At 36.6% G+C, this 20,999-nt stretch overlaps 1 protein-coding gene across 1 annotated transcript in view; it reads right to left on the reverse strand.

The window, feature by feature from the left end:
* LOC123654312 (constitutive coactivator of PPAR-gamma-like protein 1) overlaps window positions 1–20,999 on the reverse strand; it is a 29,281-nt gene that overhangs the window by 4,646 nt on the left and 3,636 nt on the right. Inside the window, exons 9-16 of the mRNA XM_045590224.1 lie at window positions 20,572–20,763; window positions 19,730–20,012; window positions 19,481–19,640; window positions 16,522–16,647; window positions 16,194–16,305; window positions 15,293–15,517; window positions 14,761–14,964; window positions 6,247–6,434 (exon numbers count right to left, since the gene is read on the reverse strand). Of these exons, the coding sequence (XP_045446180.1) occupies window positions 6,247–6,434; window positions 14,761–14,964; window positions 15,293–15,517; window positions 16,194–16,305; window positions 16,522–16,647; window positions 19,481–19,640; window positions 19,730–20,012; window positions 20,572–20,763 (1,490 nt within the window). The remainder of the gene's footprint in view (window positions 1–6,246; window positions 6,435–14,760; window positions 14,965–15,292; window positions 15,518–16,193; window positions 16,306–16,521; window positions 16,648–19,480; window positions 19,641–19,729; window positions 20,013–20,571; window positions 20,764–20,999) is intronic.

Below are 20,999 nucleotides of genomic sequence, written 5' to 3' on the forward strand. Positions count from 1 at the left end.
GAAAACCAAACTGGGAGGAAGGAAGTAAACTGTTTTTTTCTACAAACCATTCCAGACGGTTTTTTAAAAGATGCTCGAATATTTTGGAAAAAGTAGACGAGAGAGCAATGGGGCGGTAACTATCACTTATCTCAGGTGGTTTTCCGTGTTTTAAAATAGGTATTATTATTTGAGTTTTCCAATCATTAGGAATGTAATTAAAATCAAAAAAAAGCATTAATTAAATTTAGAAAATATTTTAAAACAATTTTGCCGGCCTTTATCAGGAAAGAGTAAGGGAAACCGTCAACTCCCGGAGCTGAATCTTTGACACGAAAGAGGATAGACTGGAGCTCAAACATAGTGAAAGGATGATCTATGGCATGCGATGATGTTAAAAAGGTATGATCTGTGTGAGAGAGATCATCGAGGTTTGGAGCAAATGGAGGAGCTATTTTATCAAAGAGATTTCCTGCTACAATTTCAGAAATGCCGGGTGAATTTCGATAAGAGAGACCGTGCCTAAATCTATTTATTTGATTCCAAACTATACTGGAGCTGGTGTCTGGTGAGAGGGATGCACAGAACTGACGCCAACGGCTAGTCTTTTTCCTTCGGAAAACACGTCTTGTCTTGGCAGCAATTCTCTGATAGTTTATTAAATTGCTATCTGTCATATTTTGTTTATAATCCTTTTCTGCATTTTTTCTAGCTTTTATCATCTCTGTGCACTCCTTATCTCACCAGGGGGGAGATGGTATTTTACCGGTTGCTGAATTTTTCAAGGGAATATTTAAATCAGCCGAATCTGAAACAGCCTTACAAAACTCCTTGTAGCACACATTAAGATTTTCTGGAGTGATTTGAGGTAATGATCGAACTTTATTTTCCAACAGTTTTTTATACTTGACCCAGTTGGCGCCAGACATCCTATATTTTAGCAGGGGTGGAAGTGGAAGTTGGGGGTAACATCTTAACGGGTAACAAGTAATAATAGCAGGTTCCCTGTCCCCATACAATCAACTTTTTGGCACTAATAATGTCCCGGGTTATTTTTGCAAATACATAATTTTTGATATTTTTAAGGGCTTATTAAGTTATTATGAAATCGCAACAGTGACGAAACGACCCTAAAACAATTTAAAAAAATCATGACGCTTATATGATTCATGAGCGTATCATAACGTATCGGATCGTTATACGTCCCATGAATCATATTTGATTCATATAATTATCTGTGCAAAAAGAAAACCAGAGACAACAAATGGCACAAAATTTACAAAATGTGTTCTACTAATGGTTATACATGGTCCTATTCTATTCATGCGGGATCTGGATCGGCTATTGAAGGATTGGATAAACCAGAATGTTGTGGTAAGGCTATGTCTTCCACTTCTAAATAAAGGTAGATTGATTGTTGCCGACAACTACTAAACCGGGGTAGCTCTAGCTAGATACCTAAAGGATAGACATACAGATTTATGTGGAACTTTGCGTAAAAACAAAGTAAATTTGCCTAAAGATATCATTCGGAAAAACTAAAACGAGGTGATGTCGTTGCTAAGCAAATGGACAGCTTTGTAACTGTTTTGAAGTGGCACGATAAGCGTGATGTATTGATGATTTCCACTTGCCATGGTAAGGAAATGACGGATGTCACATCTTGGAGAGGAGAATCAAAAAAACCAAACATGGTTATGGATTACAACGACGCTAAGTAAGGCATTGATGTTGCAGATCAACTGAGCAGTTACCATTCCCCTCTAAGAAAAAGTATGACGTGGTATAAAAAAGTAGCTTATGATTTGATTTTTCAAACAGCTATAGTGAATACCAAAGTGATTTTCGAAGAGGCTACCGGTTCTTCAATTTCGGTTTTAGATGTACAGGAAGCAATGACACGTCATTGGCTTGGCAACGTGGTCATGAAAAAAACAGCCAGCAAGAATATCCACTCTGCCTTCAAAATCATCAGAAAGACACGCTCTAACCCAGATTTCGAGGCGAGATGGAAAACTCGTAAGGAGGCGTTGTGTCATCTGTTATGCTAACAAAAAGGCCGAAAGAAATCCTTTGCTAGCTAAAAAAAGTAAACAACGAATGTGTAAAATGTAAAACAAAACATTTTGTTTGAAATGTTTCAATGAGACACACTGAGGCCAAATGCTGTTTTTTTTTTTCAATTTTTTATTATATTTTTTAGTAACTTCGTGATAAATATTGTTCCTAATAAAGACTGATTTCGTACAAATTTGTTTAATTTCAGGCTGGAAAATAACTTTGATAAATAAATATATATGATAAATCACTACAGTTTTTTTCATTTTTTCTATTTTGACGATGTATCCCACACGTCCAATACCAAATACCGTATTTAGACTGATACGTCCATAAAAAAAATTCAAGCAAATGACAATGGGCCCTTTACTATGGAAAAATACCCCACGGCGGACAAACCTGAAACATATCTCAATTGAAAGCTATTAACCTATAGTTTTGCTTAGCAAAGAGGCATTATTGTGGCGTATGGGAATATCGAAATATTACATTTATAATTCAGTTATGGTGATCGTATTATTTTAATGTTTTGTACACTAAGTAAATGTTTAGTACTGTGTGTAGATATATTTTGTGTTATTTGACGACTAGCTTGGTATAGCGGTTGAAATGGCAAACTTAAGAGGTTGTGGTTTATAGTCTTGTTAAGTTAAGCAGCACTCAAGGAGGACATATACAAGTGAAAGAATATAAACAAAAATAGTAGTTTATTATGAGTCATAATCTGCCAGCTGCCTTTTTGGATAATATATCAAATCATGAGATATAATATATTATCCAAAAAGGCAGCTGGCATGAGATTAATATTTTCTTCATGTCTAGCCCAAGAAAGCTAATATACCATGCATGCGATAGGCGCACAACAACCTACCGTTCGCCGTCCATGGATACACGAGCAATAGTATCCCTGCAATCCTTCGTATCCATTTCTCGTGGGCTCAATTAAAATATACGTGTAGTATTATCTCAATCGCACTTGCCCGGATTGGGTTCGGCCTCTTATGAGCGTTTTATTTTCTATCATCTCTGGATGTCGATGCACTTCAACCACCACCTTCTACCACCCACCGGCATATTGTAACTAATCTAGATTTGTTTGCTTCAATGGTGGTTAACTGTTCGCCAAATCTTCTATTGGGTGACATGTGCGCTTGAAATCCACACTCTTTTATGAAAGTTATGGCGTCACGAAAACCTCTATCAAGAATCAATGCGTCTTCTGGTCGGAAATACCACTGCAGTCCAGATTCAGATTCAGGTAACAAAAGGTGACGTAGAATTGTCGCGTCGGATGTTGTTGCTGCGTATGGGTCATAAACGTCGATTATATGTCCATTTGAACATACTACTAAAAAAGGTTTCAATAAGTTCCTGTATTTGTGAAGACTATAAGTCTTTCTTTGAAATAAAAAGTTCATGCTTCTTTGCAGATAGATGTATGTCCCATCTAAAACAAGAACAGCGTTTTGACCTTCATTTCAATAAAAAAATATTTGGAATTGTGAGATTCCTTGCTACAACTTCCTCTCTAGTTGAATGATAAATCCCAGTATGAAGAGGGACGAAGTCTTCCGTCAGACATTGTCTCGCTAATCTAAGTTTTTTCTCCAAAGTTCTTCTCATCATCATTATTACAGCCTATACAGTCCACTGCTGGACATAGGCCTCCACAAGTTCACGCCAAAAATAACGTGAACTCATGTGTTTTGCCCATAGTCACCACGCTGGGCAGGCGGGTTGGTGACCGCAGTACGGGCTTTGTCGCACCGAAGACGCTGCTGCCCGTCTTCGGCCTGTGTATTTCAAAGCCAGCAGTTGGATGGTTATCCCGCCATCGGTCGGCTTCTTAAGTTCCAAGTAGCTCCAAGTTCCTTAGTCGCCTCTTACGACACCCACGGGAAGAGAGAGGGTGGCTAAATTCTTTAGTGCCGTAGCCACACAGCTTCTAGAAGAAAGTTCTTCTAGATATTTTAAACAATGTTGCCAATCGCTCATTTAGTTCTCCAGTCCTTATTTTTGCAAGATATATGCCCAAAACTGTAGCAGGTTTTTGTGATCTTACTCTTAAAGATTGTGTTTAATCTAATATTGTTAAATTGATATTTTGTTAAAAATGACCAAAAATGGAATTCATTGTCATCAAATCTGTCTAAGTTTTCGAAATTCTATTTCCTTTCTAGGCCCCATTTATAAATGTTAATAATATCTAGCATATAATCACTGTTAAAATGTTGGTGATTCTTGGTGATTTCCAATAATACAAAAGATAACGGGAAGGTTCAAATAACGCACAGATCGCGACGACAGACGACGGAGAACTGCGACCGAACGCTGCGCGTACGCAGCGAAACCGGTTTTTTTATTATCTGAGTACCTTCCCCTCCTACCTCGGAAGCGGTTCAGTGCCATGCCAAACATGTTTTAACTGTTATAGCCGTTTAGAAAAACAAACATTATGATTTATTAATAAAATCATTAGAGAAAATACTAATTATGAAAATATCATTATCTCAGCTTTCCCATTAGTTATGGGAATAAAAAATACACAGTTGTAAATTCCGTAACATTATCTAAAAACTTTTATAAGTTTCGTTTGTGTCCGCTAGTAGGGCAAAAGTGGGGAAAAAAGTTCCCAATGTCTTTTGCTTCTATATTTGATCATATGTGATTCATGAACGTACAAAAATTGGTACAAAATATGTCCCATGAATCATATATGATTCATGGGACAGGGAACCTGATAGGATAGTGATCACTACCAAATGTACTATCTAGAATGTTCCACTGTAAAAGAGTTGCTAAATCGTTTGAACATATTGTTAGATCTACACAACTCTTCCTTTGTCCAGGAGCTTAATAATATTGTTCATTCATTTGCTCTTTATGTCACATTACTATACTTACAATATTACTCTATTGTCTGTGGTCGGAAGTACGCCATATTTGTTTACTATTTAAGACTCTTCCAAAAAAATAGAATATAGGTACATACTTTTTTTTTCGATAAACATACATAAAAATAGTACATATATATATATTATACCCAGATTCAGGATGAGAATCGAACCTACAACCCCCGAAGCAGAAGAAAGCAAGACAAACAATTTTAGTTTTAGTTTTTTTAACCGACTTCCAAAAAAGGAGGAGGTTCTCAATTCGATGTATGTTACATCAGAACTTTTGACCGGGTGGACCGATTTCGACAAATTTTGTTTTAATCGAAAGGTGGTGTGTGCCAATTGGTCCCATTTAAATTAATTTGAGATCTAACAACTACTTTTCGAGTTATATCCAATAATGCGTTTTTACTTGATGCTTTTTTCGTCGACCTACGTTGTATTATACCGCATAACTTTCTACTGGATGTACCGATTTTGATAATTCTTTTTTTGTTGGAAAGGGGATATCCCTAGTTTGGTACCGTGATAAGGAAACCAAGATCTGATGATGGGATCCCAGAGAAATCGAGGGAAACTTTCGAAAATCCGTAATAACTTTTTACTGGGTATACCGATTTTGATAATTTTTAATTTAATCGAAAGCTGATGTTTATCATGTGGTCACATATAAATTTTATCGAGATCTGATAACTACTTTTTGAGTAATCTTTGATAACGCGTAGTTACTTGACTATTTTTTCGTCGATCTACGTTGTATTACTTGTCGATGTAATTGAAGTCGGTTTTTTTTCGTTTGCGAGCAAACACAATTATTATGGCATTGATTTGAATGTTGAATTTATTCATAACTTTATAATTGATTGTTTTATTACTAAATCTTTCGTATTAATTTTAATTTTGTAGTATCAATTTTAATTCTATCGTATAATTATTAATTTTGTTAATTAATTTAAATTGGATTATTTTATTCTTAAAGTTATTGTAATAATTTAATTTACATTGATTTAATTCTATATGTTTTTGTTATGAAAAACTCTCATGTAATCTGTATGTGCCTATAATTGAGGTAACAATCAATTGTTTGTAACCTGTGCTGATTATTATAGTGAGTTTGTTAGTGTCTACCTTGTTGGCGCATTATAATAAATAAATAAACAGCGCCAGAAGCAGAAACAAACAGCGCCAACGGGCTAGTCAATTTAATTGTTTCTCGTCTTACAAGTAAGGAGCGAACTGTACTAACCCGAAAAATTTGTTAAATTATAATGAGAGAAATTCGCGTAAACATTAGAAAACAATATGTAGTAACCCATTCACGCTGATAGTGGCGGGCTTGGCGGGCTCGTGGTGCCGCGGCCGCCGCGCACGCGCCGCGCCGCGGGCCGGCGCCGCGCCGCGCCCGCGCCCGCGCCCGCGCGCGCCGCGCCAGCCGCGCCCGCCGTACGCGTTGCGGGGCGTCGGCGTGTAGCCCACGTAGCTCACCTGCGGGTTAACTGTCTACTTTACTTATCGAGACACTAGTGCCTAACAGAGTATTCGTATATATTATACGTGCGTTTGTTTCATAAGTCATTGCTGCTCTACTTATAAGCAACAAACACTACATTCATAGATACAACGATTAATAAAAACTTGAAAATGAAAACCAGAAAAAAATGAAAAAAATGAAAAAAAATAAAAAAAAAATAATAATAAAATAATTAAAGGATCAATAAAAAAGCCAAAAATTTTTGTAAATCAGATAGATTGTAAACATACCAACATACCAACATACTGATTGTTACCATACTTGAAAAACAATAGTAACATTTCTTTTTTAATTTTGTTTGTCTGTTTGTTCCGGCTAATCTCTGAAACGGCTGGACCGATTTTGAAGGGACTTTCACCGGCTGGTGGGAACCGAACCCACAATCCCCGGAGCACAAAGCAGGGCAGAAAGCAATACAAACTGCGCCAACGGGCTAGTCAAAATGGTATAGATGTTTTTTAAGCTATTCAAAATAAAAATATATAAGTTTTATTCATATTTGAATAAAACAAAATGTAAAAAACATAAAACTATCAGCTAACACATAAATATCAAATGAATAAAGCTTTGCTTTTGGGTTGAGTGTTGTATACAAGTGCTTTAACTCAGTTGCGTTTTCTTTTCAATTTTAGTTATCTTGTTATCGGTTAAATTGCCTATTTGTGTTGTTGTCCTGGTGAAGGTTTTGTGTGTGTTGTTTTAACGTAAGTATTTTGTAGTTTTATTTATAATAATGGATGACGAACCTCCAGATCCTGGTGGAGGTTATGTTCCACCTATAATATCTACATCCAACATAGAGGTGGATACAGAAAACAGGCGCAAACGTCCAAATTCCGACACCTTAGCATCACAAAATCCAAAAAAAACTGTAATAAACCCTCATAATGTTACACCTTCCGTCCAACTTAGTTTCACAAATCCTGAATTTGACAAGGAGAAAAATAAATATTCTATAGAGGATGTTGGACCCTTTGTAGTGCATATTTCTAAAATAGAGCAAGAACCCAATTCTGGTACAATACTAAGACCAATACAATTTGGACATTTTTTATTTAAAAATAATATTCAAAACATTATGCTGGATGGTATTAAGCGTGTAGGAAGGAACAGATTATCAGTTCAATTCAAAACTGCTTCAGATGCAAACTCTTTTCTTGAACTGTCAGTATTATCATCAGGAGGATATGTAACTTCTATCCCCATGTATAGTGTCTCACGTATGGGAGTAGTTCGCACCATTCCTACTGAGTGGTCAATGGAAGATGTTGTGTCACAGTTGGTTGTCCCTGATGGATATGGTAAGGTTGTTCGAGCCCGGAGACTAAGTAGAAAAACATTTAATGATAACACACCTGTTTGGATACCTACCCAATCTGTTGTCATAACATTCTCTGGACAAAGGCTTCCTAAACATGTTTATCTTTTCTTCAACTCCCTTCCTGTGGAAACCTATGTACTTCCCACTATACAGTGCAATTATTGTTGCCGGTTTGGTCATATCAAATCCCAGTGTCGATCCAAACCTAGATGTTTCAAATGTGGTCAAATGCATGATGGAGAAAGTTGCACTCAAACCCCAACATGTTTATTTTGCTCAGGAAATCATCCAGCAAATGACCCTTTATGTCCAGAACACTTAAGGCAGAAATAAATTAAAGTAGTGATGTCCCAAGAATCCATTTCCTATTTGGAAGCATCTGCCAGATTTCCACAAGTTAAAAAATCATTTGCTGATGTAACTAGACTCTCATCTATTTCTTCACCTCCTTCAACTCCTGACAGACAAATTAGACCCACTCCCACTACTACTTCTTATCGCAAAACTACATTTTCTCCTCGTCGCCCAATTCCTCCTCCACTCCCAGGTTATGACAGACAGGCACACTATGATATAATTCATACCCCTCAAACTAATACCCAAAACGGTTTAGCATACCCTGACAGTAATACATCAAATCCCAACAATATTTCATCAAACGATAATCTCATTGAACAATTACTCTCTATAGTCATTAACTTAGTCTCCCGGTTTAGTGACACCGGTCTACCGAACAACCTCATGACCACATTATCCAACTTAATTTCCTTGTCACAAAGCAATGGCGCACAACGTGATTCAGTGGAACAGTCGTAGCATTAGAAATAAAAAACAAGATCTCATTTATTTTGCTAATTATTATAAACCACTTGTCTTTGCCGTTCAGGAGACATGGTTAAGACCTGGGTCTCATTTTGGGGTCCGGGGATACTCATGTTTCAGGGACGATAGAGATGATGGTAAAGGTGGTGTTGCCATTTTGGTTTCCGGTAATACCACTTATTCTTATATCTCTCTTCCTTCCCATAGTGTAGGACTAAACATAGTTGCTGTCCGCGCTATGAATATATCTTTTCTTTCTGTGTACAATTCTGATCCAAATGTGACTGTTCTGTTTGAGCTTGAAACTATTATTTCCTCTGTTCCTCCTCCCATTTTTATTTTAGGTGATTTTAATGTTCACCATACTAGCTGGGGTTCCTATTACTGTGACCAACTTTCTTCCTCCTTTCTTGATTTTATAGATAATTTAAATTTGGTGATTCTTAATGATGGATCTCCTACTCGTAGAGTTTCCCCCGCTCAAAATCCAAAGAGTGCAGTAGATTTATCCATATGCACTCCATCCCTGTCTTCTCATCTTACTTGGAACATCCTCCAAAATACATTTGGAAGTGATCACTTCCCGATTGTTATTTCTATTTCATTGTCATCATTACCTGTTTCTTTACCCAACTCTCCCAGATTGAAATACAAATTATCTAAGGCAGATTGGTCACTTTTTTACTCAACTACTGATGCTGAAACCCAAAATTTTCCCCCTATAAATATTTATAATGTTCACTCTCTCTATAATAATTTTAAAAATTGTCTGCTCAGGAGTGCCAACTTGTGTATACCTCAAAATGTAGGGAGTACAAGGATTTCCTCCCCACCCTGGTGGGATAGTGAGTGTTCAAAAGCATGCAAGAGTAGAAAAGAGGCAGAACGGATATATTCAGCTTCTATGACTCTAGAAAACTTTATGAAATATAAAAATGTAGCTGCTGCAACAACCAGATTATTTTTACAAAAGAAAAAACTTAGTTGGAGACACTTTTGTGAAATTCTATCACCATCATCCTCTCCTTCTTTAGTATGGAGAAATATAAGAAAATTCTGTGGATCATTCTCATCCAATGTCCCTATATCAAATGATACATCACTGTGGTTAAACTCCTTTGCACAAAGACTGGCTCCTCCTTATGTTCCTTCCTTAGAAGAATCTGAATCTTTTTCCTCTATTCTCCTTTCTACTTCAGAAAGTTTTGATTCCCCATTTTCTTGGGAGGAATTTCAGTTGGTACTAGGGTCCCTTGAAGACTCCTCCCCTGGGGTTGATGGCATACCATATTCCTTTTTTGTTAAAAGTGGTCCATCAACTAAAAAAATTGTCTTGGATGTTATTAATGCCATTTATTTGACTGGGATTCCTCCCGAGGAATGGAAAACTCAAGTAATTTTGCCAATTCTTAAGCCGGGAAAACTCTCTACCGATCCCTGTGGATACCGCCCTATCGCTCTTTCATGTACGCTTGCCAAGATATTAGAACACCTCATTAAAAATAGACTAGAATGGCTAATGGAAAGCAGAGGCATTCTTTCAAAAAGTCAGTTTGGATTTCGCAAAGGCCTGGGAACAATGGATAGTCTCACGACCTTAGTTACTGATATCCAGATCGCCTTCTCCAGACGTGAGACCCTCATAGGATTATTCTTGGACATTTCTTCCGCGTACGATAATGTACTACTTCCGGTATGTATCCCAGTGAGGATAGTAAATTTCATTTTCAATTATCTCTCTTGTCGCTCCCTCCTTATTTCTACGCGTAATTTGGATCTATCTCCTAGATTGATATGGAGAGGACTCCCTCAAGGCTCCGTTCTCAGTCCTCTTCTGTATAGCATATACACACACGATTTAGATCTCTCTGTTCTTAGTTTCTGTAATATTCTTCAGTACGCGGATGATCTGGCTTTATATATTTCCTCTGAGAGTCTCTCGGTCTCGGTTGAACGAATAAACAGAGCTGTATTTTACTTAACAGATTGGCTTGATAATCATGGCATGTCAATTTCTATTGAGAAAAGTAGTGTTGTGGTGTTTTCTCGTTGTAGAACTACTCCAAATATAAGTGTCACTTTTAACGGACAAGCTTTCCCGGTTAAGGATTGTGTAAAATTTTTGGGAGTTGTACTAGATTCAAAAATGTCAGGATCAACTCACATTAATTTGAAGGTAAAAAAATGTGAAAAAAACATTAATATTATGCGTTCGCTCTCTGGTGTCTGGTGGGGTTCACATCCATACACCCAAAAACTGGTGTACAACGCCCTGGTTCGCAGCCACTTGGACTATGGATCGTTTTTACTTCAAAACAGTAATAAAACTAGCTTAAAATTATTTGATAAGATTCAGTCAAAGTCGCTACGAATAATTATTGGTGCCATGAGATCCTCACCAATCAACGCTCTTCAGATTGAATGTGGGGAGCCTCCTCTTCAGTTTCGGAGACAATACCTTTCTGATCGTTTTCTTTTCAAAGCATATCAGTATTCTTCTCATCCTCTTATTCCAAAATTATCTATCCTATCTGAACTTACTTCTTCTTCTAATTACTGGAGACACAAGGAGCTGCCATGTCTAATCAAATCTTTCCTTAAATTGACCAGTCTTCCCTGTCCAATTTATCAGTGTAAGCTAAATCCCTTATATAAGATCCCATATGAAGCCATCACTAGCGTCCCCGAAGTTTTATTAAATCTTGGTATAGAAAAAGGTTCTTCCCTCGCTAACTTCCAGTTTAATTATAAAAGTAATGAAATTTGTAAGGACTGGACACATGTATTTACAGATGCCTCAAAATTAACCCAGGAGGGATGTATTGGGTCAGCAGTGTGGATTCCGAGATTTAATGTGGTGCTAAATTTTAAATTGCCTCCACATTCTTCTGTTTTTACTGGTGAACTTTTGGCTATTTTTGAAGCAGTATCCTACATAGAGTCGCACCATTTAGATAAATCTGTTATACTCTCGGATTCCCAATGCTCACTTCAAGCCATCCTTTCTAATCAATTTAAATCGAAAGTCAAATTCTATTTAGTCCTAAAGATAAAGCATTTGCTCTTTAAGTGTCACTTAAATGTCAAACTGGTATGGATTCCTGGTCACTCAGGTATTAAAGGGAATGAAGATGCAGATTACTATGCGAAGGAAGCCACTACATATGGAATATTGTGTCAATATAGGGCTTACTGTTATGATCTCATGACCCTTTCCAAAACCCGCATGCTCTCAGACTGGGGTGAACATTGGTCCCGTAGTAGCCTCATTAAAGGGAAGTACTATGCTAGCATCCAAGAATCAATATTAGTCAAGCCGTGGTTCTTTAAATATCGCGATGCAAGCAAAGCCGTTACCTCAACTATATGTCGTCTAAGGTTGGGCCACTCGTGTACACCTGTAATCCTGGCCAAAATACGAATCAAAGACTCCTCTATTTGTGAATGTGGTTTAGACGAAGGCACCCCAGAACATATATTTTTTTCTTGTCCTAAATTACGATTCTCTTTGTATGATGCTCTTCCCCCTGAGATTCCACGTCCTACTGACCTAAAATCCTTATTAATGTGTGTTTTCTCCCCGTTTATTACTTCTTTATGCACTTTCATTGAAACTAACAATATAAAACTATAACAGGATGGAGATATCTAACAAAAGTTAACTATTCCAAGTATATATTTACTATTGTATTTTTATATATCTTTGTGTGTTTTTGTCTTAGGCAAGTTAACTTTTCTTTCAGGCAAACTTGTGCGGGAATTGGAACCGAACTTGTACTCCCACTATAACTCCAAATAAAGCAAAGTTTAAATACTCTGATATTGGCAAATCCGCAAGGGAGCCATTTCAATAATAATAATAATAATAAATGAATAAAAAAATCAAATCAACTAAAATCAGTCAAATTGCCATAATAAATCTGATATCGCAAATCTGGCGCATCCCTAGCGTTTCACCCTTAATCCGTTTACTACACGCCGTTGTGGTGACGTCATAAACGAATAGTGAGAAAAGTAGTGCAGTGCAACATGAACGATACCTTAGAACACCGTCGCATTTTGGAATGCGTCGCATCGATGATTTTAATAATATACAATTACAAATATATTGTTCTTTTTTTTTCATTTTTGTACCTAAGGTTAAGAGCGATTATTACGATTTTGTTTCTTATTCTCTTATCTGGCAGCATCAACATCATCTCTAACCCACACTCTCATAAGAGCTTTTCTTCTGTGCTTAAGACAGCCTTTTGGTGTCGTGAAATCAAATGGCGGGATATATTACTCGGTACTGTTTTAGTACTATTTTGCTACCTAAGCGAAAAAAAGTATTTCAGTAGTTGATCATATGAAGCAAATTAATATAATCGGTGCTGTCGGTGCCAGCCTTAGTTTAAAAGAAATATTTACATGCGTCAATTATTAAGGCTGACACCCACACCTCTAAATAAATAGTAGGCATATTTAAGTAAGTACTTTAGACTTTTTTAAATATAAAACTTTTATTATGTCCCTTTTTAGTTATTAATTATCTAATAAGAAAAATTACAAATTTTAATTTGGTTAATTTTTTTTTTAAATTACTTTTCATTATATAGATTCGATTCGAAATAGATATATAGCGTTCGGCTTCCTAGCGTGCGACACAGCACGTCTCTAAGAAAATTTCCAAACCGTTGGTCAGCTGCGCCGTAGTCGTCCAGTCGTGACAGTGACGTCATGGCGAGAGAAAAGAGTGTTACGATTATTTTTGTAATGTTTGTTTTTTATTGGAACGAAGTTCCTTACTTAAGTATTTATTATTTTCTAAAATACTAAATTTCCTAAATACTTTTATGTACTTAATTAAAAACCAATCAACAAAATAAAAAAAAAAAAAAAAAAAAGAAATCAAGAACTACAAAATATATATAAAGTTCAACATTTTTTTTTTTCAAATTGCGTTGCTTCTATACTATCCGAAGGAACTTCGTTTCTACCTGTTGTCCCATGACTCCACATAATTTTTTATTTTATTGTAAGTATATATAACGAGTGCAAGATAACACAAGAAAAATATTGAAAAAATAAACCTTCCTAGACTATATAAGTAGTAATTTATTGCATAAAAACCAGCAAGAACAAGTCACTGTGTGGTACTCGATAACGATTCTTGGCAACACTATTTTTTTCGTAGGTATTTTTGTTTATTTTATGCCTTGGCGTACCGGGCACGGGAACGGATTTGAGTCGTGGCGGTCAAAAGGTTAAAAACTGATAATATACCGAGCAGTGAAGTATTGTTAAAAAACCAGCAAAAAAAAATTATATGATGTAATTAAAAATTTATGCTTTTCGCAATTTTCTTTATCTGTGCTATTAGACATTGCTTCATACCAAATTTCAAGATTCTGAGTTCACGGGATGTACCGTGTAGATTTTGATTCCCTTGAGGGTGTCGAAAATTTGCAGCATAAACGGCTGTATCTTTTGATTGTGTTGGCTTAGAAGTACGATTGTTTTACAGCTCCAAGGGACAGTAGACCTGAGCTTGATACCTCCATGCGTTCCTGTGAAAAAGGGTCTTGACAGACAGACGGACAACAAAGTGGGCATATAAGGGTTCTGTTTTTTCGCTTCGAGGTTTGGAACCCTAAAAACTATTTAAACCATACTCTATATATCTCATAGATAAGAGGACAGGGAAAAAAAAGACGGCTAAAAATTTGTAAAAATTGGTCACAAATAATGAGTACGTTACCTAAGATGAAAAGAGTGACAAGTGAAGGAACACGATAAAAAAAAATTAATTAAAAAAAGTGTTCTGAATTTGACAGTATTTTTTTAATGTTTACTTTGATTGAATGTTTACTTTTTGAGTTATCTCTAATAATGCGTATTTAATTGAGTATTGTTTCGTCTACCTACATTGTATTATAGCTGATAGCTTTTTAATTTAAGTAATTTTTAATTACATTTTAATTTTAATTTTTAAATTTAAATTAAATTTTATTTTTATTTTTATTAAAATAATTTTTTGGTCATGGGGTCCCATTCAAATTTGATCGAGGTCTGACGAGAATGACTGTTTTACCGACTACCTACGTCATATTGCGTGTCGATGTAAATGAAATCAGTTTTTCTTTCGTTTGCGATCAACACAATTCGAATACCTGCGGGTACCGGGACGCGCGCGGGTGTGTGGGGTAGGACCCCCCGCCCCACTGGCCTACGACGACGCCGGCGATCTCGAGCCTCGCGCCGCGCCCGCGCCCGCGCCACGCCAGCGGCTCGCCCACCACGCCCACCAACGGCAGCGGCGGCATCGCGAACTCCACCTCCAGACCCTCCAGGATGGCCTTGCGCATGCGTTCCACCTGTACCCATAACATTATTTTATATTTAATTTTTACATATTTTTAGCATTTGAAAACATTTTAGTGTGACAACTAAAAGTTAGTTTCAATTATATTTAATATAATAATGAGATCTGATCATCGATTTAAATATGTAATTTTATGGTGTTTATATTCATAGGGGAAAAAATTGTTTAAATAATCAATGTTTCGACCGAAGTATGTACATCTTAAGAAATATGTTATACTAGTTTTGGTACTACGTCGAGTTTATATAAATAAACGTCAAAACCTAATATTTATGTTTTTATCAGTATATATCTGTGCAAGTGCGGGCGAACGTCGTCACCTTGACGACGGTGTCGAGGTGGTTGTCGCAGAGCTGCGCGAGGTGCTTGCAGTGCGCGGCGCGGTGCAGGTTGCGCTGCAGCAGCTTGCCGTCGAAGTAGAGCCAGGGCGCGGCCACGAGCCACGGCACGGGCGCGCCGCACGCGTCGTTGGCCAGCAGCGCCGCCTCCGCGCCCGCCATCACCAGCGCGCCCAGCTGCACGCCGCGCGAGCTCATGCCCTGCACCTGAGTTATATATTATCGTTTAAGTAAAAGTCGACCCGATTTTAAAAGCTGCCTATCGTTCGTATCGTTTTTGAGGTAAAGCACGGTAGGATTATCCTGTTCAGAATTTGGAACAGCCAGTCTGGAGAAATACCTCAACCTCAACAGAAAACGAAATTACTCTTCAAGTTATGTCTAATCTAAGTGCTCCTGTGGTGAGTAGGGTGGCCAAAGCTCCTGACGAGCGCTGAAAGCGCTTGCGATGTAACCGCTTACCGACAGGTGGGCCTTAAGCTAATCGTTGCTATATTGTACATTTTTACTTCATTATTACTTTCGAATCTTCTTTGTATCCATGTATTTTGGGACATAAAGGTCTCCTCCAACTCCTTCCACTTCTCCCGAGACAATGCAGCCCTGCTATAATGGGCCTTCAGCCCTTCTAATCTCGTCTGACCGTCGCTTTCTTTGTCTTCCTTTCTTTCTTCTAGCATGAAATCTATGAGGCCACAGGGATACATCCCTCGTCTCGTCGGTAATAATAATTACTTTCGAAATGTATGTATGTAGTTTGTTGAACAAGAATATATATTTTTAAATCTCTTTACGAAAAGATTAATGAATATGTATGAAATAAAAAGAATAATACAGGCTGTTTTGTAAGGTGTAGAGAATACTATAGATCAGTTTTACTGACCGTCATTTCTTGTAAGTGAAGAGCGTTCATGAGATCATTTGAGAAAGCTGTAGCTAAAAATGCATCCAATTCCTGGCGCCGTAAAATTTGTATTTGCGATGTCATGATAAACCTAAAATTAACAGAATTATTTAAGAAATTATTCTTCTTATTTAAAAATAAAGCTGTATTCATTTTTTATACATTTCTGAACATATATAGCAAGACTAGAAGTAATAATAAATAAAAGTAAACCTTAATTTTTTTTTAATCTTTACTTTCCATGTACAACGATGTTGAACTACTACATTGTATGACAAAATATTTCATATAAGCAGTGTAGATTTACCTTAAAACAGTAGCTAAAATCAGCAAATGTTGTGGCACGTAAGATGTATTCAACATGAGTGGAGTGTCTGATCGCATGCACGACAAAAAAGCACGCATACGACGACATTTATCATCTTGCGCTGTACTGTAAATGAAATTATATTTTAAGAGACAATGGATAGAAGCATATAATTTGTTAAATAAATAGTAACTCAGCAGTGTAATTGCAAGGTAAAGTTTTACTCACGCTGGAATTAAAATCGACTCATTAATAATATTAAATATTATAGATTTTTTTTATAAATAATTTATTTTTTAGTTTTATGTTTGAGCCATGGGGGACACCATATGACCGCGAGCCAGAGTCTACTTAAAAAATATGTCAGATAATGTAAGGAAAAATAAGTAAATTCTTTAAGAATGGGTATGATAATTAACCGACTTCCAAAAAAGGAGGAGGTTCTCAATTCGACTGTATTTTTTTTTTTTTTTAATGTATGTTACATCAGAACTTTTGACCGGCTAGACAGATTTCGACAAATTTTGTTTCAATCGAAAGGTGGTGTGTGCCAATTGGTCCCATTTAAATTTATTTAAGATCTAACAACTACTTTTCGAGTTATATCTAATAATGCGTTTTTACTTGACGCTTTTTTCGTCGACCTACGTTGTATTATACCGCATAACTTTCTACTGGATATACCGATTTTGATAATTCTTTTTTTGTTGGAAAGAAGATATCCCTATTTTAGTACTATGATAAGGAAACCAGGATCTGATGATGGGATTCCAGAGAAATCGAGGGAAACTCTTGAAAATCCGCAATAACTTTTTACTGGGTGTATCGATTTTGATAATTCTTTTTTTGTTGGAAAGAAGATATTTCTAGTTTAGTACCATGATAAGGAAACCAGGATCTGATGATGGGATCCCAGAGAAATCGAGGGAAACTCTTGAAAATCCGCAATAACTTTTTACTGGGTGTTCCGATTTTAATAATTTTTAATTTAATCGAAAGCTGATGTTTGTCATGTGGTCACATATAAATTTTATTGAGATCTGATAACTACTTTTTGAGTAATCTTTGATAACGCGTAGTTACTTGACTATTTTTTCTTCGATCTACGTTGTACTATGCAATAAAAATCATTAAAATTGTGTAAATAAGCTCTTTTAAGTGAGACCCATTTGTGACCCCCATGGCATTCAACGTGTTAAATAATCATTGTAAAATATGATCAGAATCATCAGAATTTTTATGAACATTTATAATAAAATATTTCAGTTCATATAGTACTTGTTGTAATTGAACACAACCTAATATGATTTACCTTTGCCTCTCTCCATACTTCGGTACCTTTCTTGTACAACTTGTCAAATATATTACATATCCTTTCTATTGCAAAACGCAATAATCAAAATATAATAATCTCTGCTGTTATTTATCTAAATCTTTTAGTTTTGTTTCTTTGTTTCATAGATCCACTTTTATATTTATAAAAAAGTAAGATATTTATTCTTAAAGTTGAATAAAGACACATACATACTATCTGAATAGCATACTTCAACTGGTCAATGTAAAGATAGATTTCTAATTTACTTTAATCTAGATGACAGAGTCTTAATCTACGAGGGGAGGTCCAAAAGTTCGTGGAATAGAGGAGATGGAGTGGGGATAGGGTAGCTCGCTTATTGTCATACTTATTGTGGACTCATCATTAGTATATAAACTGAGTTTCAGCCCTATTGCGTCATTCACTTACGAACACTCCCCTGCTAAACAAATCCGGAAGAAAACTGAAACTATGGAGAAAATTGAACACCGTGCTGTGATACTTTCCTTACCAAGCAAAGAAAGAGCGCTAAGACCATTTTGAATGAAATTGAAACTGTTTATTGGGAACAGTGCCCTAGTAAATCAATGATTTACAAGTGGCATGGTCTTTTTAAACATGGTCGGGAGTCGATTGAAGACGACCCCCGCTCGGGAAGGCCAGTTGAGGCCACCACATCAGACATCATCGAAAAAGTGGAAAAAATTGTACTGGAGGACACCTGTTTGAAGAAAAAACAGTTATCTGCATTAGTTGGAGTATCAGATACTACCATTTTGCGAATCCTACATGACCACCTGGGTATGACAAAAGTCAGTGCAAGATGGGTACCGAGAATGCTTACGCCGCTTCAGAAACAGCAACGCGTGGATGTGTCAAAACAATTTTTGGAGTTGTGTGGAGACGAACCTGCTCAGATTTTGGAGCGGGTTGTTACCAGAGATGAAACATGGGTTCATTACTTTGAGCCTGAGTCCAAACAAGAGTACATGCAATGGCATAAAAAGGGGACACCACCGCCAAAGAAATTCAAAGTGTCGGAGTCGGTTGAAAAGTTGATGGCTCTTGTGTTTTGAGATTGTGAGGGGATATTACTGATTGTTTACAAAGAAAAGGGAAGGACTATAACCGGAGAATACTACGCAACGATATTAGAAAAATTGAAGGAGGCCATCAAGGAAAAACGTCGAGGAAAATTGACTAAGGCTGTGTTGCTCTTGCAAGACAACGCGCCGGTTCACAAGAGCAGAGTTGTAATGGCTGCTCTGCACACGCATGGCTTCGAATCACTAGTCCACCCACCCTACAGTACAGATCTGGCCCCAAGTGATTTTTATTTATTTCCTAATTTAAAAAAAGACTTAAGGGGAAGGAAATTTTCCGACGACAATGGGGTAATGGAGGCAATTGTGGTTCATTTTGACGCAAAAGATAAAAAATATTTTTACGATGGCTTAGAAAGATTAATTCATAGATCTAATAAATGTATTCAGCTTAAGGGTGACTATGTTGAAAAGGAAAAATAGATTTATTTGTTAATTTTATTTCAAACCCTTCTATTCCACGAACTTTTGGACCTCCCCTCGTACTTAGTAACAACAACGAGTTACTAGGAATATTAAATAAGTTGAATTATAAGCTTACCCAAACCAAAGCCTCTGCACTGTCGGAACTGGCCAATCGAGTACAATACCAGGTACAATCTCTGGATTCTTTCCTGGATTAACGCGCGAGTATATCCATTCTGCTACATGAACTGTGCATGGACGATCATTACCAGTCGAAATTGCAGCGGTACCTTCATCTATAACATTTATGGAAATAATATAGCTCAGTAGGATGACATCAACAAAACTTACACAATTCTTAAATTGTGTAAGGCAGTGATATTACCTTTAGCTTTTTGGGCCATAAAGCGATGGTGGTGCATGTTGTATAAGATTGCGTAAACATTCTGTCTGATCGGTCTGAAGAAATGGTGTATAGAAGGTATTTCACGGTGGTTGTCGTCCTCCATCAAGACCGGCAGCGTGACCTGGCGGTGAGTGAGGATGGCCAGCATTTGTGGGTGCATGAGGCCCCGCGTATGACGCTCTGCGCACGTCCGAAGTACTTCGGCGGGAGCGGCGGGGCAGTTATCGTCGCTTTGAATGTGTTTACTTGCACCTGTCGAAACCTGAAAAATTGTCTATTTTTCACTACTAAATGATCCATACGGTTTTATACATATTGACGTTTCTAATCATTACGCACATATTGTGTGATTTTATTGAAAAATACTACTATTCATGTGTTTCATTTTAAGCCTGTTTATTGATTATTTTGCGTCTATTATCGGTATCAGATTTTACATCTACCTTTTTAAATTCAAAATTCCATATTACTCTCTCCAGTAAATCTACTGCTGTATGATATGTAATTAACAAAAAAAAAACCACTCTACATAATTATAATACTTTGCCATTTCTTATAAAAGTACCACATGTAATAAAGTATCTTATAATTATTAAAAATTGTACACAATAAGCAATCCACATAATATATCCACTGATATTATAATCAAAACATTCACTATACAAATATACAATCTGGTTGTTTTGACTTTGTTGTCATGTTTCAGATTAGGGTAGTAGGTAATATATTTTTTTCTTTTTTTTTAAGTTAAGGGCTGTACTTAATACTATACAAGTTATTTCTTCCATAAAAGTATTAAGACAACAAGACATGAGTCACACCTCTTTAGATGTCGATTTCTCTTTTTTGTCACAAGGTTTAGCAGATGGCTGTTTGAGAGAGGCCGCATCCCCGCTGTCCAACGAGAGCCCTGCGACGCTGTGGCTCAATTCATGACAGTGATCCTCAATGCTAAAGTCAGCATTCATCGACGCGTTTGCTGTAGCCAATTTGTAATCTTCCAAGCCTTTTAGCTGTAATTTATTGAATTTCGAATTTTTCATAACTTCCAAGTGCTTACTTCGGATGTGAGTGAAATTAAAGTACACAAACAAAAATATTAAATTACAGTTGTTGAAAGAATGAAAAAAAAAAAAAATAGTAAACAAAAAATTAATGAAATAAACCAAGAACCCGCACCCGCACATGGAAATTTTAGTTGATTGTATAACCATGCAAGTTATGTTTTTACAAGTAAATGCCAATGAGT

This window comes from Melitaea cinxia, chromosome 6, assembly GCF_905220565.1.
Source record: "Melitaea cinxia chromosome 6, ilMelCinx1.1, whole genome shotgun sequence".
NCBI classification, from domain to species: domain Eukaryota; kingdom Metazoa; phylum Arthropoda; class Insecta; order Lepidoptera; family Nymphalidae; genus Melitaea; species Melitaea cinxia.